The 21579-nt window shown below is 36.7% G+C and overlaps 1 protein-coding gene across 2 annotated transcripts in view; it reads right to left on the bottom strand.

Annotated features, from left to right (window-relative positions):
* The window catches only part of LOC106063613 (uncharacterized), a 27355-nt gene extending 6263 nt beyond the window's left edge, over positions 1–21092 (bottom strand). Inside the window, exons 1-13 of one of the 2 annotated variants that reach the window (XM_056044889.1) lie at positions 20943–21092; positions 19148–19240; positions 18469–18513; positions 17210–17315; positions 15082–15291; positions 13914–14117; positions 11759–11962; positions 11015–11136; positions 8581–8613; positions 6044–6061; positions 3935–4055; positions 2067–2185; positions 816–830 (exon numbers count right to left, since the gene is read on the bottom strand). In XM_056044889.1, coding sequence (XP_055900864.1) covers positions 816–830; positions 2067–2185; positions 3935–4055; positions 6044–6061; positions 8581–8613; positions 11015–11136; positions 11759–11962; positions 13914–14117; positions 15082–15291; positions 17210–17315; positions 18469–18513; positions 19148–19240; positions 20943–20988 — 1336 coding nt within the window. In that variant the 5' untranslated portion in view covers positions 20989–21092. The remainder of the gene's footprint in view (positions 1–815; positions 831–2066; positions 2186–3934; positions 4056–6043; positions 6062–8580; positions 8614–11014; positions 11137–11758; positions 11963–13913; positions 14118–15081; positions 15292–17209; positions 17316–18468; positions 18514–19147; positions 19241–20942) is intronic. The other variant, XM_056044890.1, reaches the window with a different exon arrangement.
* Between the last annotated feature and the right edge of the window lie 487 nt (positions 21093–21579).

Here is a 21579-nt window from a genome sequence, read left to right as displayed (position 1 = left end):
ATAACAACAAAAAATAAAAAAAAACAACTTAAAATGAGTTGTATTTTTATTTTCAAAATAACGAACGCGATTTGGAACGATTTGTATCTCCATTCGATCCAACATTAGCCAAAGAATGATAGAGTGCCATTGTTATTAACCCATTGCCAAAGAAAGAGCTCCATCGTTATTAACCCACAGCCCAAGAATGATAAAGCGCCATTGTTTTAACCCATTACATACAAAACTACCATCGGGAGGATGAAAACAATTAGGACACAGAGAGATGAATGGAATAGCCTTTAACCCTCATTGAGTGTCTGATTAGGGTTGAGCTTGTTTCCTATTTCTGACCATTTGGCCAACGGGAAGGATGTTTACCCAGAGACCAGGAATGAAAGGTTGTCCTTTCACCCCATCACAAGAAGATTATCACATCCGTTGCCATAAACCAACTCATGGTCACTCTTTCCACGCAAAGGCCGGAGGTCGAGCCCATGAGGAGTACCTCTGAGTTACTATAACATACTACCATAGCCACTCGTATGATCTCCTCTGGGGAACAGGTGGAACTGGTTAGTGCGCCTTTCTTACATCCTCGCCATATGCAATGTATATTCGCTGCTAGCACATTCTGTGGAAGCCCACTGAAGGCAATATTCTATCCCAGTAAACCCTAATGGACCTTTTCTCGATAGTTTTACAACAAGAAATCATTATGCTTAACTGATTTTTTAATTCGATCAAAATGAATAAAAACAAGAATTGTTTGATCTTTATTTATAAACTAATAAAAAGTAAAGTCTAATATATTGATAGTGTCTACAAAAACTTACCGTCCAACTGTCTGCCTAAAATAAAGATAAAATAAAATCAATCAATAAGATTCGTTTAAACTGATAACCTACAATGGTCAAAATGATAAATCTAGATATGTTTGTATATTGGTGATTTCTAGTTGTTTCAGCTTCATTCAGAGATAGATCTCTAAATATTTCTCTACTAATATTTTATTTCAACTATAGATCTCTAAATAAATGTTTGTAAAATGTTTTACATATTTCGGATGTTCCTTCAGAGTTGAAGCTAGTTTACTTCATAGTCCAAACCTCCCGCAGGACCACGGGGGATGGGAGCGGGCAGGTTTTGAACCCGGGTCCATCGATAAATCCAAACGACAGTCCAGCGTGCAAACCGCACGACCAGGCAGCCGTTCTCTATTAACATTTTATTTCAATGATAGATCTCTAAATATTTCTCTATTAACATTTTATTTCAATGATAGATCTCTAAATATTTCTCAATTAACATTTTATTTCAATGATAGATCTCTAAATATTTCTCAATTAACATTTTATTTCAATGATAGATCTCTAAATATTTCTCAATTAACATTTTATTTCAATGATAGATCTCTAAATATTTCTCAATTAACATTTTATTTCAATGATAGATCTCTAAATATTTCTCAATTAACATTTTATTTCAATGATAGATCTCTAAATATTTCTCAATTAACATTTTATTTCAATGATAGATCTCTAAATATTTCTCAATTAACATTTTATTTCAATGATAGATCTCTAAATATTTCTCAATTAACATTTTATTTCAATGATAGATCTCTAAATATTTCTCAATTAACATTTTATTTCAATGATAGATCTCTAAATATTTCTCTATTTAATATTTTATTTCAATGATAGATCTCTAAATATTTCTCAATTAACATTTTATTTCAATGATAGATCTCTAAATATTTCTCTATTAATATTTTATTTCAATGATAGATCTCTAAATATTTCTCAATTAACATTTTATTTCAATGATAGATCTCTAAATATTTCTCTATTAATATTTTATTTCAATGATAGATCTCTAAATATTTCTCTATTAATATTTTATTTCAATGATAGATCTCTAAATATTTCTCTATTAATATTTTATTTCAATGATAGATCTCTAAATATTTCTCTATTTAATATTTTATTTCAATGATAGCTCTCTACAATTTTGTATTTCAGTGATAAATCTCTACGTGTTTGCCTGCCATCTAAAACCTGCCCTTACACTGCGTCACAACTTACAGTTTAAAAAGAACTTTTGATCCACTCTAAGCAGGAGGCTGTCCAAGACGTTCACCTCTTCAGCTGTCAGACATTTGGTCATGGCTGCAGTGAAACATTGCCTGGTCTCATTAAGTCTCCTGAAACGAACAGTGTCCTTGTGTAGTTTGTGCTCTCAGTATGGCGGAAACACAAACTTGCAAGCATCATGGTAGTGTGCTCGATATCTAACACACACACACACACTACAGTGTCACTACATTTTTGTCTCGAAACACAGGTCAGAGGGTCATAACTTTTGTCTCATCCAGATTTTTTTTTGTCTTTTGGGTTGTAGATCAAGAAAACTAGTTTGACCAGGACCGGACTTAAACATATGTAAAGGGAGTTGAGATTTAGGTCAATTTACAACTATTTACAACTATTTACAAGTCCAAATAACATACGCCATTGCCAAATATGATTTTCGGATAGATACAGGGTAAACAGATAAGCAATACAGAAGTCTATCGATAGTGAAATAATACATCCTTAATTCATTATTATTTATAACAATCTCACTCAGACAATATTTGCACTAAGCTATAGGCCTAGCTTTGTAGAGTAGGCTAAATGTTAAATCCTGCAACTTACATTTGCAGGCGTGAACATATTACATTAACTTATAAAGAAATAATGTTCAAAAACGTATTTATTCTCAAAGTCATAAAGCCAATATCTTTAAATTTGAATATAGGAATAGTTGTAAGACACAAATGCAGTTACTAAATGTCCAACAATATTTAAATATATTGTGGTTAAGAAATGACCACTTGTAGCGTGCATAATATATAAATGAAGAAACGGATATACTGCAGTGCGTCAACACAGGAAGGGCCTTACACTCCTCAAACTAAAAAATATACACTTTTTAAGCTAAAAAAAATGCACATTATTTTTTTTAAATACAGTAAATGAGATTAAATTTATAAGTAATCTGTTTCTTTCTTCTAAAACATGACATGCTTTTAGCTAGAAGTATTATTATGAATAAGTGGATTGTTATTAAATCTTTCAACAAAAAGTGTAGAGGCCTACACAAAAATAAAATCCTGCCTTGGGCTTCAAAAGACTTAAATCCGATCCTGGACATAACCCTTGGACTTGTAAATAGACCTAAATCTCAACTAGCTTTAATACGTCTAAGTCCGGACCTGGTCTTCGGTTAAAGTCTTAAGATAGTTATAAAGTAGTAACGGGTAAAAATGTTCGCATTTTTTAAACCACCCCAAATACAAACATTAGCAATGAGTCAGTGAGTCAGTGAGTCAGTCAGTTAGTGAGCTAGGGCTTTGGCATAGAAATAGATTGAATTGAGAAGATAAAGAAAATCCCCATGAGTCAGTGTATGTGTCGGGGGGGGGGCGCATAATGGAGCAGGTGTTTCCGAATCAAGTCAAAAGTCTTATGTCAGAAAAATTACGATGCGCAGGAAAAAAGAGAACAGAATGGGTGTTACAGAGAGGTAAAAAGAGACAGACAGACAGAAAAGGAAACAGAGAGCGATTGCATTTCAACAGACTGCAACAGATACATTAATTCAAGGGCTAAAATAGTATGTTAGGTTGATTGTAAAAATGTGGCCCGTTTATTGCTCATTCAAACAAGTAAAGAAGGGGGTGTTCAGGTCATTATTATCAATACAAAGCCTGGGAACAAGTCAACGGGCCTAGCCGGCGTGTTCTGCTAGTCTATGTCGTCACTATAAGAATGTACATTCACTGTCGGTCTAACATAAGCGCAACTCAACTAGCTATCTAACACCTTATGACGCGTGTCAGAAAACGGATTTGACCCGAGGCGGAATAAAAAGGGTTGGCCACCACTGGCTGGAATCCCAAGTTACTTACATGCAGAGTGTCTTGGTAATGTTCGCTTCACTGATCAGTGGTTTGGACTGGTTGTGGCACAGCATGCCGTCGTTGATACACTTGTAGCCGGAGCTCCTGGTTGTCAGTGTTGAGAGTTCTACTGCGTAGTGGTATAAAACAACGGAAAGTGATATTCACTTATCATCATCACACTATTTACAACAACACAACATTTGCTGGCCTTGTTGGTTTGGATATTTTCACGATAATTTTGACAAATTGATATATTTTATGATATTTTTTTTTTTTTTTTTGGCACATCGGCACAATTAAGGCCATGTCGTGCCCATAAACCCTTAAAGGGTTACTTGCTCTTTATAGTTCAAGAGCTAGATGCTATTCACTCTAGTTATATAAAACAAAAGATCCATTCATTGCTCAGACCTTAAAAATAGTAAATATTTATATAGTTTTATAAAAATCTGTTGTAAATATGTATTTACAATGACTTTACCCTATCTCAAATCAAATTTGAGCGTCACTTTTGTCAACAAAATAAAAGCTAAAAAGGTTCACAAGAATTATCATTGAACTTTAAAAAAAAAAGGCACATAACTCATTAATGATTGATTAATCTTCAACGCCGGATAGACTAAAAAAAAGCTTGCTATTTATGGATTGACCTCCATGTATGAACATTTCCAATAGAATCCCTAGTACACATTACAATAGTTTACATTATGAAGGGGATTGAATTAAATATTTATAGAACAAAGTATCTCGTTATAACAGCGGAAGTTGTAGTGTGGACTTTTTTTTTTAACAGAACACAACGGAAACGTGTAATTGTGCTAAAAATAGCTCATAAAAAGTCCAAGGGAGCTAATCATAAATTTAAATTTAGCATTTATTGAACAGAATCTGGATGCTTCTAGATATAATCTTAGATCAAACGAATAACTTCATTTTAAGAACAAATCGATTTCTCTATTACGAAACAGATGGCGATCTATCAATTCTTATTCTATATATATGTAGTATAGTTTCAATTCCTAAAGGAGTCTTTCTAATGAGCTGCACATTCTAGTTAGTCTATTTTAGTCCAGTGATTTTTGTACATAGATACATAGATACTGCATGTGCGTCTTACACATACACATCTGAACTGAGAGCCGGAGTTTCGGCTGAGGCATGGTTAAAATACAAAGACACATTTGTTCGAATGCGGGAATAATGCTGAAATAATGTTTTAAATAGCCACATTAAATTTCAAGATAATTATATTTAGAAAAATTATATCGGCCAAATCTGGGACTTCGCTGTTTTGACAAATAGCTAGTAACCGTTTCATAAAAACTATGCACGAATTTGAGGAAAAGTAGTTTGCAAAATACTTTTTTTTTTTTTTTCAATTCTTTCATAGTCAAATGTTGGGTTTTTACACTAGAATTGGATTCTATTCGCGCATCCCCGGCGTAGCTTTGAGAGTTGTGCCCCTTGATTTGCGTTTACATAATTAAGTAACATAGACCATTACTAATGTGAAATATAGACACGACCTCTTGGAGTATCTAGAATGATATGAACTGTATTCTCATTTAGTTGTTCCTTTATTTCATTTAAACTGAGCTAGTATTTCATACATACACACATTGTTGGTCTCCTTTGTTTGCCTATTATAATGTTTTCTTTCCAAATGGGCAGATGATATAAAGATCACATTATACGAGGAATGTCGTGTGGCCAGCACAACGACCAACCGCCTTTACATTTCCCCAACAAATGTCAGGTACCCAATAGAGCTGGGTGGACTCAGAGGTGCCCTAAAGATCCCGGCATTAAAAATCATAGTATTCACCAGGAGTCGAACACAGGAGCCACCGGTTCGAAAGCCAAGCTCTTCACCACTCAGCCACCTCGACTACACAGTCTGCCTGAATGCCCTGACATAACGAACTAATATTGTTATTATTTCTATCTGCCAAATCAATTATTCAATTAATTATTAGTGAAATATTCGTAAGTTTTCCAATGGAATATTTTTTTTACGAATTTCGAACTTGGTTGGCGCAAAGGAGGCTAGCGACTATCGAGATTAGACTATAAAGAGATTAGACTATAAAGTAATGGTCCAATTTTTGTTTGTACCTTCTTTTCGTTTCGAGCCTGAAAAAAAAAAGATTTTTTAAAAAGTTTAATCAATTATTGTACATGAATTATCTGAACATTTTAAATGAACTTTCTGCTTAACATTGCTCAAAACTCTAGAAGTAAAAACATTTGGACATTTATTTATTTCCATTAAAAAAATGTTTTCTATTTGTTAGAATTATTTATCAAATTTATGTATTAGAAAATTGACAAAATATTATTTTAAGTTGATAAGAATGACTATTAGTACGGACATCAATATTGGAGGCAAAAATCTGGCAAATAGTTTTCAATAACTCGGAACTGTCGTCTTAGATGAAGGAACCGAACCTGTACTAACTGGCCAGAATTGCACAGTCCACAGCAACACTTACAAAAAAAAAATATGAAAAGACAAAGGCGTAGACTTTGACATTAAAATCAGACTAATGCGCTCCTTGGACATAGCCAAATATGTGTTTGCATGCAAATCCTTAAACGCTAACTGCAGAACTTAGAGAGAAGGATTCTGGCAATGGAATTGAGATGCTCTAGAAGTATTCTAGGTATCCCCAACAAAGACCGCATTACAAATGAGGATATTCGAAACAGTATCCCAGTGGCCACATGGCCTCACGATGACCTGCTGACCACTGTAAAAAAATAAACTTATTGGCCATATCGCAAGGTCTCCAGGACTCGCAAAGAACAGGGAACAGTGCCAGGCAAAGAGAAGAGGCAGAGAAAGCAATGGAAGGACATGAGCTCTAAAGTACAAGTTATGGAGACATTGCAAATTTAAAGTATCAAGTTCTATTTAATAAATATTGCAACCATACAACGCTCTAATAATGCGCTACATGGCCTCCTTCAGTCGCAACGACTATGATTCATCTAGTAGAACACTTTTTCATGTGTCTGTGGAGCCCTTTTTTGGAGAGATACTCCTGTCCACATATATCGCAGGTTAATGTGGCTTTCGCTTTGGTAGTAGAGGAGCCAGTCATTAATCGTATGGCTGAGGCCTATATTTTTCCGCTGTCCATAGTTTTTATATTGGAGGCGCGGTGGCTGAGCGGTAAAGCGCTTGGCTTCCGCTCCGGGGGTCCCGGGTTCGAATCCTGGTGAAGACTGGGATTTTTATTTCGGGATCTTTGGGCGCCTTTACTTTACCCAACTATTGTCAGGTTCCCATTAGAGTTGGGTGGACACAGAGGCGACCTAAAATTCAAAATCCCAGTCTTCACCGAGATTCGAACCCAGGAGCCAAGCGTTTAACCACACAACCACCGCGCAACCCACTCACTAGTGATGAATTATTTTAAAGCTCCAGAGATCTCTGAAATAAACCACAAAGATGAAACAAGAGTTTGGCACTTGATGTAGACCTCTTTGAGCCTCGTTGGCGTGTTCCTATTTGGAAACTCATATAATTTACAAAGAGAAGTCTTCAATAGTTATCGAACTAACTTAAAGGAAACTCCAATAGTTTTGACATATTTTGATATAATATGTGTTTTGATTTACAGATAATGAATATATTATTCTTTTTTTTATTTGCAATAATAACTTAGTAATTGATGTTTTTCTGACGTAATTTTCCAAAACAGTCAGACATTCACCGGGTTTCTATGTGACGTCACACTAGCCTACTAATTTAATCTATTGACTTATTGTATAACGGGAGACCATACAGCAAAGTTAACATTCTCGTAAAAGAAATATATTTTCGTCTATGCAGTTAGATCTAGGATCTTGTCAGCAAAGAAAAAATGCGTATTAAAAGTAGATTTACATGCTTGACTAACCACGGCAGTGTGTATTTTCTCGCCAGACCACTCGACACACAACAAACACTATAGCTTGGTTGTCTTGTCATGACTGACTACACGTAGTCTCGACTAACCTTACACTGACCAGTTTGTTCGAATCAGTCAGTCACACGATCAATTTACTTCTTGGGAAAAGGAGAGGCTTAGATGAAAATGTTACTCTTTTTTTCGAGTTGGTTATCCTAATGCTTTTAGATCTACCTATACATGTATTTATAACTGTACCAATTCTCTGGACTAGGCCGTCACTAAGCCCAAGAGCCTGAAAGAATGAAACGATACGATAGGTTGAATCTAGTTTCCTTTTTCAGTATAGTTGAAGGAAGTGACGTATGCCTAACCTAAAAACGAAATCTCAAAGCACCCCGTTTTTTTTTGAGATGTCAAGAATTTACTGACTAATTTATTAAATATAAATGTTTCTAAGCATTTAAATACAAAACGTTAAAATGTTTACTATTACAACTTTTTACGCAGAATTCAAATATGCCAATAACTCAAATTTGAAAAACCATCGTAGTTTCCCTTTAAGTATATTTTACAAACATCACGGAGGATCCGGACTTTGAAATTAACAAATCCAAACTGATGTTTTCAACCTTAGAACTCAGGGTTGTAAAAGAGTCAGCGACCACCAATAGGTCCTACTCAAGGCTTTTAATATCTCAAAGTTTATTAATGCAGCACTAAATGAAATTTAAAAAGTACTAGACATTTTCTAACCTTTTGTTTTTCTTGTGTCTGTTTGACTGAGACCTGTTAGAAACACAGAGGTATCCCTTAAGTCAGTGACAGAAAACTTTCTAGTTTTGAGTACAACAAACAGGGGCTTCTAAGGGACACAATTGCAGTCGAAAGCATTATTTCAACTGTACAAACAATCATATTATAAAAAGATTGTTTTTTTTCATTAATGTCAATGTCAGTACAATACTTTCTTTCTTCAAGTAATAGTAACCATGACCCTCTCCTCACGCCATCAGGAATTTAAATAAAGAGATTTAATGCTTTAGTTTGTGTTTCATTGATATTCCAGTCACTGATTCCACAACGCTCTTTACTTTTACTGTTAAATATCTAGTCGCACTTTAAAGACAGTCACAATTTACATTATTAATGTTTATCAGTCTAGAATTCTAAATAAACTACATTTTATAGAAGGTTTCAAGAGGCACAATGTATTAAGCTACTAAGCAGAGAATTAAAACGATATATTTAATACAAAAAAAAATTTGGTCATTAGATTTCAGGCTAATATCAATTAAAAGGCTAATTTTTCTAATTGGATTAATCTATTAAATGTATTAAATAATTGCTTTTATTCATTAGTACCTGAAGAGGCAATATCATGTATGATGTAACTTATAACGATAAAATGCTATAACTATCTTTATATTTGTCTATCGATTTCCATGCTTGATCAGATCGTATTTCATTTATTTTTAATTGTAACTATTTAAAGTGTACCTTTTTACTAATAAAGCGAAAATAATAATAGTAATAATAATAATAAAAATAAATAAATAATAATAATAACCCCCCCCCCCCAAAAAAAAAAAAAGCTAAATCTACTTGGAGTAAGAGGCAAGTAGCTACAGAAGCATTAGAAGCGAATTGACAAAATGTTGGAATCAAACAACTTGGATGGAATTCAGTGATTAAAGTGGACTGATTAGATACTTTAAAAAGAGTATAAAAAGATGTAGAAATGTCTGGAATTAAGTATTTAAAAACAGACTGATATGGCGGTTGTTCAAATGAGTTTTATGAGGTAAACAGTGGCTTAGCTAAGGATTTGGGGGGCCGGTAGGCTTGACCTATTTTGGGACTCCTGTAATTTGACATTCAAAATCATGACATGAGATAATGGAGTAATATCTAATGTAAAAACAAATTTTGGACGCTTATTTTTGGCCCCATCAAGTGGGGGCCTAAGGGGATTTTAAAATTTCGACCATTAACCCACCCTAGATATGCCACTGGAGGTAAATAAAGTTTGTGGAACAGGCTACTTAAAATATGTGGAATGAGGTAATTAAATGAGTGGAATGAGGGGATTAAATATGTGGAATGAGGGGATTAAATGAGTGGAATGAGGTAATTAAATGAGTGGAATTAGGGGAATAAATATGTGGAATGAGTAATTAAATGAGTGGAAGGAGCAAGGAGGTAATTAAATGAGTGGAATGAGGTAATTAAATGAGTGGAATCAGTTACTAAAAGTGTGTGGAATGAGATGCTTAAAAAGTGTGGATGAGGTACTTAAAGTGTGTGGAAATAGGTTCTTAGTGTATGGAATGAGGTGCTTAAATTGTGTGGAATGAGGTACTTAAAGTGTGTGGAAAGAGGTACTTAGTGTGTGGAATGAGATACTTAGTGTGTGTGGGTGAGGTACTTAAAGTGTGTGGAAAGAGGTACTTCAATGTAGAACTGAAATGCAAGGGGCTACATAATGTTGATGGAAGGAAGTAGTCAAAGTGGATGAAAGGTAATCTTTGAAATGGCATTACTTGAAATGGATGGAAGGTAATACTTGAAATTGATAGAAGGTATTATTTGAAATGGATGGAAGGTAATACTTGAAATGGATGGAAGGTAATACTTGAAATGGATAGAAGGGAATACTTGAAATGGATAGAAGGTATTACTTGAAATGGATGGAAGGTAATACTTGAAATGGATAGAAGGTATTACTTGAAATGGATGGAAGGTAATACTTGAAATGGATAGAAAGTATTACTTGAAATGGATGGAAGGTAATACTTGAAATGGATAGAAGGTAATACTTGAAATGAATGAAAGGTAATCCTTGAAATGGATGAAAGGTAATACTTGAAATGGATAGAAGGTAATACTTGAAATGAATGAAAGGTAATACTTGAAATGGATGGAAGGTAATACTTGAAATGGATGGAAGGTAATACTTGAAATGGATGGAAGGTAATACTTGAAATGGATGGAAGGTAATACTTGAAATGGATGGAAGGTATTATTTGAAATGAATGAAAGGTATTACTTGAAATGAATGAAAGGTAATACTTGAAATGGATGAAAGGTAATACTTGAAATGGATGGAAGGTAATACTTGAAATGGATTCTCCTTAAAATGAGTGCTCGAATGTGCAAACGTTGGTGGCCAGGGACTACCAATACTTACACAATAATTCAAACTGTGAGACTGACACACTCTTGGAAACTTCTAGAGAACTCTTCTCTTTGTCTTTGGCACATAACGTCTTGATGACACGATCAAAACAGCTGATGGCTTGGGGGAGCTTACTGTGGAAGTAGAGCAGGCAGACGGCAACTTATTACGTCATCAAGTTCAGGGTACTTTTGAATAGAAGCGTATCCTTGACCTCTAAATGATAGTATGGATGTTTTTATCCTTATTTGCTTAGTGGTGGAGTGGTAAAGCATTTCGGCTTTTAACAGAAGGAAATCAAGTTTGAATCCGGGTGAAGGCGAAAATCCTGACTATCTGGATTCTGATTACGCTCAGCATACTGAATGGGTACCTGACAATTGTTGTGGACACTTGTGCTGGCCACATGACGCCCTGGTTAGCTTGACATCATCGGCCCCATGGCTCGTAAGGTATGAAAACCAGTTGTTTCTTTAAATATAAAATCAGTATGTTGATTAGGGAATAGTTACATGTGAGGGATGGCCAGATTTCATCTAAAGTCATGCTATACTGATGTCTTAAAACAAAACAAAAAATAGACCCTCCCCCCCCCCCTTTTCCCCAAAAAAGAAAACACCAAAAAAATACACATCAACAAACAGAGCGAGAATATTAAAATATAGGCATAAGAGAAACAAAACAAAAAAACACACAAAAAAAACAACAGACCATTTCAAAAAAAAAAAAAAAAGACTTAATCTGGAGAAAGCCGACCTGCACGAGCTAGAAGAGTTCACTTTTGCTACGCTGGCCTGGTACAGGCCTTGACACACTTTGCTGGCCTGTAGACAAGGATTGCACTTGGAGTTGTATTCAGTTTTGGCCACCAGCCTCGCCTGGTCCAGCTTCCGGACCTGGTCTGACTTGTGGCATTTCTTTTCGGCCTCGTCGTAGCACGCGATGGCCTTCGAGTACAATCTGGGGAAAGAAACACAAATAAATAAATAAATAAATATCACACGTCCACCAGCTAAGTAGATCTAGGTCAACAGCACATTGTCTTAGAGCAGCGGCTCTCAACCTTTTTAGGTCGCCGACCCTCTTTTACGATTTTCCACTATGTGGCGACCCCCAACCATAAAATCATAAGCCTTGGTAGCTGTGCTTTTGATAATTTTTTAAAACAGTTCACTTGGTGTAAACATTTAATATTTGTTTGGGTTTAATCACGAACAAATTGTCATTATAGTCTTGAAATGAATATTTCTTATTATGGTTGCCTTATAGATGAATAAAATTGCATCTTTGTGACATGTATTTATTTACTATTCTATTTCTTATTCAGAAGTCGAGGTGGCTAAGCAGTAAAGCGCTAGGCTTCCGAACCGAGGTCATGGGTTTAAATCCCGGTAAGGAATTGGATTTTTAACCAGGTGATCTTTGACTCCACCCAGCACAAATGGTTACCTGGTTGGTCGTTGTGCTAGCCACATGGCACTCTCGTTATTTATGCACACGAGTGACATGTCCAGTAGATCGCAATGTTTGAACTTTAATTTATTTGTTATTCAACATTTTTGTGGTGCAGACTTAGGTGACTAGTTAAAAAAAAGCATGACGTAACAAATGCAGTATTAAAATCCAAATTTACAATAGTCTTAGGCGACCCCGAGCAAATCGTTATTTGTCCCCCAAAGGGGTTGCGACCCACAGTTGAGAACCCCTGTCTTAGAGTCAAAGGTTAAGGTTGAGTGACCAAGCGGTTGCGACCTACATATTTTGCCATTTCTAATGCATACAAAGCTTTTGACCGTCACATGTCCACCAGCTATATAGATCTAGGTCAACAGCACATTGTCTTAGAGTCAAAGGTCTAGTGCAGTATTGCAAGTCACCAAGCAGTTGCACCTACGTATTTTGCCACTTCTAATGCATACAAAGCCGTTGAAATCCACGTTCTATTTCAGTTTTCTTTTCGTCTTCTGCGCCTGTCTTCGGCTTTGCTTTGCATCTCAAATGTGTGTCTCGCGACATTCTCTGTCTCATGCTGTCAGCCAGCCGTTTACCTCTATGCCAGTGAGGGCAAAAGGGCGCTTTATTTGATCCTTATAGGGCTTTCGGGTGGGTGGAACGTCCTCCTTTAAAATCAATTAAAATATATCGCCTTTGGCATGCGGGGATCCCCCATAAGGAATTCGAGCTTATATCAACTCTGTCTGTCTGTCCATCTGTCTGTCTGTCTGGTAAAAAATGTATATACGTTATTTCTTTCTCCCACAATCTCGGATCAAGCTGAAAATTTTTGCACAATTATTTCTTTTACCTGACAACACAAGAATCAATTTAAAAAAAAAGAATCAATTACTTAATTAACTATTGGTAATAAATTATTTTGTTTGGTTTCTCGGACAAGGGAAATAAATTATAAATGACTGTAGTGCTAGTATAAGCTGAATTAGTCCCCTTTATAGGTGGTGTCTTAGTCTTAATGAACCGAAAAAAAACTAGTCTTACAAGCTATTTGTCATGACATATTTGGGTATCGATTCAAAGTAGCGGAGGTACAAATCTCGAGTTTTCCTTCTCGGTGGGGGGCAGTCACGGCTGACGAGCCCCTCCTCCTCGAATCTTATTAATGTTACGCCCCCTCCTCCTCCATATTTCTTCTGTCAGTGAGAACAGTATCATTAAACACCATTGTTTCCCAAACTGTGTTCAGCGGTACCCTAGTGTTCGCGAGGCCCGAATAGGTGTTCCACGAACTACTGGAACTACTGGAACAACTAACTAGTAATAAACAACTAATCTCTCCAAAAAATTAAAACAAAGTGTACCGCTAAATAATCAGAATGTGCGAAAGGTTCCGCTAGAGAAAAAGGTTTAGGAACCGCTGATCTAACACTAACGGGAAAGACCTGGACTGACTCACCGACACAAGCGCTTGTCACTTTTGGTGAGAGAGCCTCTCAGCATCATCTTGTCGCACTTCTTTCTCTCGTGGAAGCACTCCCGGCAGATGTGGTCGTATGTGTCTTTCGCCGGATTCGCTGAGAGCTGCGCGCTTTTCCCTTTGCCGTCTGCAATGCACTGGTTGGTCGCTTTACCATAGCACTCCATGGCTTCAACAGCTTTACTGATCAAGAGAGGCAAGAAAACATTCATTTAGAAAACAAATCCAGTTTAGAAAATTTCACAATTTGAACGGGAAAATAAAACGTTACTTTTACTTTTATCAGGAACGTGTGTGGTAAAACAATGAACTTTTTTATATTTACAAAGATTATATCAACTCACTCTGTCTGTCTGTCTGGTAAAAAGTGTGTACACGTTATTTCTCCGACACCCAATCTCGGACCAAGCTGAAATTTTGCACAATTACTTCTTGTACCTGACAAAACAAGAATAAATTAAAAAAAAATTATAAAACAATAAGTTAGTTCACTATTGGCAAGTAATTATTTTGCATCCACGATTTTGAATCAATTTGATAATTTTGTATAGAGCTAAAATAATAATGAATATGTGCGATTGGAAATATTTTTTATTGATTGTTTTTGTTTAGCGCAACTTCAGGCTTTTAGCAGTACGCTAAGGTCTAAGGTCCGTTTTTGTGGACAATTTAATGTGCTAGGGGTGGGGGGATTTCTGGAAGAAAGTTTACTTTAACAAAAGTAATAGATGTCTAGCCTGTATGATAGAAGGCCGACATGCTAGCCATTGAGCTACTGACACAGCAAATATATAGATCTATATTTAAAAAAAAAATTAAACATAACTTGTATGGAGTGAGGGGTAAAGCATTGTTCAACTATTACCATATCTTTCATTTCTTATACGAAACAAAAGTAATTAAATACGACTAAAAAATTAACTAAGTGGTTAATTTTGGTTGATGTCTTCGTCAAATAATAGTTGTGCGAAATGTCCGTTTGATCCAATATTGGGAAGTATAGATATTATATTTGACATTTGATATTTGACATTTTGGGGGTTTCGGCACAAGTGTTACTTCCCCTCTATATCTGAAGATCTAAATTTAGTATAAAAGAATTCACCCAGACAGACAGACAGACAGGACAATTTAATTCGAATGTCACCTGCACTTGAGATCCACCTCAATTTCTTTGTTCAGGTCATTCATCATTGCGCCGCAATTAAATTCCTCTACATACGACCCGCACGAGTTGCACTGCTCCTCCTGCTTCGCTAAGGCGACGCTTATGGACGCACTGAGTAGTCGGACTTCTTCGGCACTCGCGCATTTGTCCCTGGCCACTTCCAGGCAATCCAACGTCTTGGTCAATACACTGTGGTGAAGTGGATTACAGCATTACTAGTGTTAATCTATGTAGTGCTTATACAAAGTATATGTGGTGCTTATACAAAGTATATGTAGTGCTTATACAAAGTATATGTAGTGCTTATACAAAGTATATGTGGTGCTTATGCAAAGTATATGTGGTGCTTATACAAAGTATATGTGGTGCTTATACAAAGTATATGTAGTGCTTATACAAATATACGTAGTGCTTATACAAAGTATATGTAGTGCATATACAAAGTATATGTGGTGCTTATACAAAGTATATGTAGTGCTTATACTAAGTAAATGTAGTGCTTATACAAAGTACATGTGGTGCTTATACAAAGTAGGCTATACGTAGTGCTTATACAAAGTATATGTAGTGCATATACAAAGTATATGTAGTGCTTATACTAAGTATATGTAAAAATAAATTATGGCTTTTATATAGCGCTACTTTCATGCTTTAAGCCTGCTCAGAGCGCTTTGGTCCAATCTCAGTTGAGGACCAGTAGGGGGAAGGGGTATCTAGGAGAAGGTTTTTCCGTGCTGCCTTTAGGCGCTCAGTAAACACAACTCTGCCCGAGTTGGGTGTCGAACCTCGAGCTCCCTTCATAGGTAGCCAAGCCAAGCCAAGTTCAAGCGCACTTAGCCTCTCGACCACCCAAATGTAGAGCTTATACAAAGTATATTCAGATCTTATTTGTAGAGATTAAAGAGCTAATGTACAATCAATGGGGGTTGTTCCGTATTTCTTCCATGTCACGTGGTTGTGTTGTTAAGTTGTTTACATTAATGACCTAATTGATTTCATTGCATTTTGAATATGAAAATAGCCTAGATCGATACAGCATTAAGTAATGAGACCCGTCCTATGTTACAAAAATTCACTGATTGACCTATGACGGGGCAACGAACTATTGGTCTAAACTGCCCACAGGTTGTGACGTTGCATGCAAATGCTCAGGCTTCCTAGAACGATTGGTCCTCGCTTAAACGTGTCAGCAAGACACGAGGTCAAGGCTAGTCGCAAGAATGTGACGTCGCCTGATCAGATGATCATCCTGAGTGTAGGTCAATGTGCATGAGTTAACTCTTTCTCTCCTAACTGACGATACCAGCGTTGATTCCACCAAAATGTGGTAAATAATTACGGAGAGAAAGAGTTAAGTCAGGTTACGTTCAAAAGGAGAGAAAAGAAGATGAAGGTTAAAAAAAAAAAGCTTGGATGTGGCTGGAAGGTTCTAGAGGTTTCGGGAAAGAGATTATAAAGGACGCAACTGAAGATCTTCCAAGCAGTTGCAGTTAGAGTCAAAGTTAGGACTTATCCTGTATATGAATATATATTGCACGATCAGGTATTCCCAGCATCTTTACAGCCCTCAGACAACGCCGTTTGCGCTGGCTTGGACATGTTAGCCGGATGGAGGACAAGCGCATCCAGAAAGTCATCCTCTATGAACAACTCGCGACTGGCACAAGAAAAACTGGCCGCCCCCACCCCCGTTACATAGATGTAATAAAACGTGACCTCAAATCTGTGAACATTAATACTGACAATTGGGAAGACATAGCTCTAGACCGCAACAGATGGAGAGAGACAGTGACAAAGAAAGCTATGGACAGTGAAAGTACGTGGGTCTCAGCTCAGGAAGAAAAACCATAGTTCTACGACTGAAGGAGGCCAATGACGATATAATCACTGTTTCAAGTTGGAGTTGAATAGAAGTAAACTCAAGAAAATTATATCTAATCCGTGCCATTTTACTGCATCTGATTAGTGTTTGCCTTATACCAACGGCACCTCTAAATCCTTATGTCAGATGATTTTGGAGAAGATACAACACAAGTCTATCTCTTCAAGCGTGACAGCCCTGGTTCAATTCCTTGCAAGGGCTGGTACACCTATACAAGAGACTCACCTACACGCTGTGGGTTCGTCCTGTCCCGCACTATTTTGATTGCTACACTTGCTTATTGCCTCCAGGCACCCTTCATTGCTCTTGACTCGCTCTGTCTCTTGAACAGCTAGAAACATATGGGGGATTAAACAGTCAGCTATCAACTCATGGCCAAGGGAATAAAAAAGAAAACGGACAATGGTCAGCGATTAAAAAAAAAAAAAAGATACAGACCAGCAATCACAAAATTTTCAGTTAATGATTAACGGTTAGTAATCGGTCAGCTAATTACAAAAGGTTAGTCTGAGTTCAGCGATATAACAAAACATTTTGTGTTGAAATAGTATTTAAATATAGAGCTTGTCCCACATGAGGTAGTAGAGGGGGTCCTTGTATAGCCCCCCCCCCCCTAATGGCTATTGCTCTAGGGTAAACAAAAAGAACATAATGACATTGTGAGACACTTAGTGTAAAACAACTGACATCAGTCACGAAACAAAAACAAAAATTCTTGAAGGAAAACAAATAAAAAAAAACTTAAATGAAGTTTAAATTGATTAATTTGTTTGGCTCAGTCATGCAAGTAAATGTGTAATAGATCTAGACCAACAGCAATAAATCTGTGCGGTTAATAATAGCTGTACCAATTATTTTTATTTAGCGCTATTTCATGCTTTTAGCTTTCTCAATACGCTATGATCCTATCACTTCTCTGGACCAGTTGGGGAAGAGGTGGGTGGGGGGGGGATGAAAGGAAGGGCGATCAGGGTGGATTGTACCGTAATTGGTTTTTAAAAGCATTTACAAAAAAAAAAAAAAAAAAAAAAAAAAAAAAAAAAAAAAAAAAAGGAAAGACCTAAATTCGAACTCGTAGCTAGGGAAGACGTGCTAACCACTCTGCTAGTGAAGTGCTTATAACTAGAGAAGATTGTATAGTTTTATATGCTCATTACAATTTAGGGCGGCGACATTAAAGGAGACTAACTCAGCTTATACCACCATTTCAGTCAGGTAAAATGTCTTTCCCTTGTTCGAGATGCCAAATAAAATAATAAATTACCAATAGTTAACTAACTGGTTAATTTTTTTTTTTTTTTTAAATTCTTGTCAGTTAAAATAGATAATTGCCCGAAATTTTAGTTTGATCCGTGATTTGGTTGTGGGAGAAAAAAACGTGTACAAACTTTTTGCCACACAGACAGACATACAGACAGACACACAGAGTGAGTTGATATAAGCTTTGTAAAAGTAAGAAACTGATACGATGAGATGTAACGTACCTTGCTTAGTAGTTGTAGTAGATGTGTCTTTAATACCTGACAGTGCTGTACAAGTGTTTGGAGAATAGGACAAAAGGAAATACAATGTCATCAATCAATACATCTTAACAACCATTGATCATCACTTCTTTCAACTATCAACTCATCTATAAATCTGTAATCTACCTATCTATCTATCTATCTATCTATCTATCTATCTATCTATCTATCTATCTATCTATCTATCTGTCTGTCTGACTGTCTGTCTGTCTGTCTGTCTGTCTGTCCGTCCGTCCGTCCGTCCGTCCGTCCGTCCGTCCATCCATCCATCCATCCATCCATCCATCCATCCATCCATCCATCTATCTATCTCTATCTATCTATCTATCTATCTATCTATCTATCTATCTATCTATCTATCTATCTATCTATCTATCTATCTATCTATCTATCTATCGTTTTACATGTTTCAGATGTTCCTTCAGAGTTGAAGATAATCTACTTCCTAGTCTAAACCTCCCACAGGAAGACGGGGGATGACAGCAAGCAGGGTTTGAATCTGAGAGCATTGAGAAATCCGAACGAAAGTCCAGCGCGCATATTGCTCGACCAGGCAGCTATTTGTTTACGTCTGTCCATCTATTTACCTGTCTTCGTGTTTTTCTAACCAAAATATTAGTCTAAATCATTTGATATTTACCTTCATGGATTACATGAAACGTGATTACTTGAGCTGTACTAGTTTCATTGAAGACATCCTCACCTTCGGTCCAATTTTGAGCGATCCCTGGATCTAATATTAAGTGTAAATAACACAATGTTTAAGCAATGGAGTCAAACGCCGATCAATAAAAATATCCCATTTGATGGTGAATGTTTCTGGTGTTCCTTGAAGATGAAAGTTTTGTATTTCATAGCCCAAACATCACACAGGACGGGAGGGAAAGGGGGTGGGGGTTTCGGGCGGAGCTCGAGCATCGAAACGACAAGTCCGGGGTTGGGGGTGGGGCATTTCAAACGACTGGGCAAGCAATAATGGATTACAAGAACCTGTATGGCATTGCTGTCTTTAACTCTTTCTCTCCGCAATTATTTTCCTCGTTTCGATAGTATTATTCATTTTCGCTCGTCAGAAAATGTTATATATTTGGTATCGAATTATAGGAGAATGCGTTCTCTTTTTACACAGCGTAAATTAAAGTTTATAAATCCAGAAATCCATTTAGTTTAATTGGGAGTCATATCAACGTTGGCATCGTCAATAAGGAGAGAAAGAGTTAAGAAGTCATTGTGTGGTCGTGGGTGGAGAGAGGTGTATATTTTTGTTAACAAATGATAGGTAAAGTTCCCTTTTGGCAACCTTGCGGTCTATAGGTCAGATGATGTCAAGATCATCTGTTTCTGTGTCCCACGGTTAACGAGGGTGACGTGTGGCCAGCACAACGAACAACCGCTTTTAGTTTTCACTAACTTAAGCCCAGTTGGGTGGACCCAAGGGCGCGCCTTAAAAAATCCCGAAATTCAAAATCACAGTCTTCACTGGGATTCGAGCCCGAGACTAATCGGTTCGGAAGCCGAGCGCTTTACCCCTCGGCCACCATACAGAATGCTTTTTTTTTTGATGGTATGTAATATTATTTGTTTTTATTTGAGTGCATCATCTTTCGTACAGTCTTGATATTTTGTACGTTTTGGGCGCAGGTGTAAGTGGTTTATTGATTCTTGCGTCCAAGTGCAACTTAATCCACATCTTATTCGTCTGACACCCTAAAAGCTAAATGCCCTTTGTTTGATACACACTCATCTCCCCCCCCCCCCTCTCTCCCGTTGTTTGCCCAGATCCCACGTCATTCTTTTAAATAATTCTGGGCCAAAAAAAATAATAAATAATAACCTTAACTAGATCTGAATTAGTGTTAGTTTTAGAAGACTACATTATTAAAGATCCTAGCTCAATTATAAGTAAAGATTTGTAGTATTCTATCCTATTCTAAGCTGGTTCCTGGTACCCAGATATGTGAATGGCTTTACCTGTGTTGTGACATATGGGCGTTAATACTTCTTATGGATAGGGACACGGCCGGCTCTAACAAATGCGGGGCCGTATACTTTATGGATTGCGCGGGGCCCAGTCTGGGTAAGTATAATGTTAATGTTTTATGTTTTATAGCCAGAATTTGGTATAGAAATCTAGACCTACAGTCTACATGTCTAGATTATACCAGATTTATAGTCTAGATAAACTAGTCTAGATCTAGATCTCGATCTAGTTTCTAGAATCTTGATATTAAGATAAATTACATATGAGTACTACAAGTACTAACTCTAGATCTATATAGACTGTATATTTAGATCTAGAATGACTAGAAGTATAATGATAGATCTATATTAATATAGATCTAATAATAATGCTAAAATCTTCAATGAAAACAAATGATTACATGATAGATTTATCTTATTCAATAAAGACGTTACTCCATATTTCATGTACAGACCTGCTAAACTGAATACACAGAGACCAAGCAATGGAAAGAGCAGCATCTTCCATATGTTGGAGTGTTAGCTATTGACTAAATAAAATACGAGATGAACTATTATTGTAGTCTTGCAGGATCCCAAACGGATATTACGAAATGCGTGCTCTGACTTTTGGTGCTTGCTTTATCTGTGGGAATTTCCGGTAAAATTAGACTCCGATACCGTAGTGACAGACACTTACTGTGACAAATGATATACATATAATCTCATCAGTCCGTTGATATACATCGTATGTGTGCTGTTACAGTCCGCATAACCTAATTCCTTTTCTTAGCAGTGTATCAAGAGAGCGGCCGGTTCATTTTTTTTTCCAGCCAGCTTTTCTTTGGTCGACCACAGAAATCAGTCAATACGCGACTTCCACAGCCTTCCCCAACTGATCCGAACAGATTGGTCGTGGAACCGTCTCTTTCAGGGTCCAATGCTGTCTTTTCTTTCCGCTTTGCCCGCGTATATATCTAGATAAATAAGCCATGTTGAACCAACGCGAGATTAAGCTGTATACAAGAGGCCATAGTTTTAACTCATTTTTCGGATGAAAGATGTCTTGAAATGTTTTCTTTAAAAAGAACGTGTTCGATCCATCATGCTGTA

The sequence above is a fragment of the Biomphalaria glabrata genome, chromosome 10, assembly GCF_947242115.1.
Source record: "Biomphalaria glabrata chromosome 10, xgBioGlab47.1, whole genome shotgun sequence".
Taxonomy (NCBI): Eukaryota; Metazoa; Mollusca; class Gastropoda; family Planorbidae; genus Biomphalaria; species Biomphalaria glabrata.
Note: the sequence above shows the minus strand (reverse complement) of the source record. Positions and strands in the feature narration are given on the sequence as shown.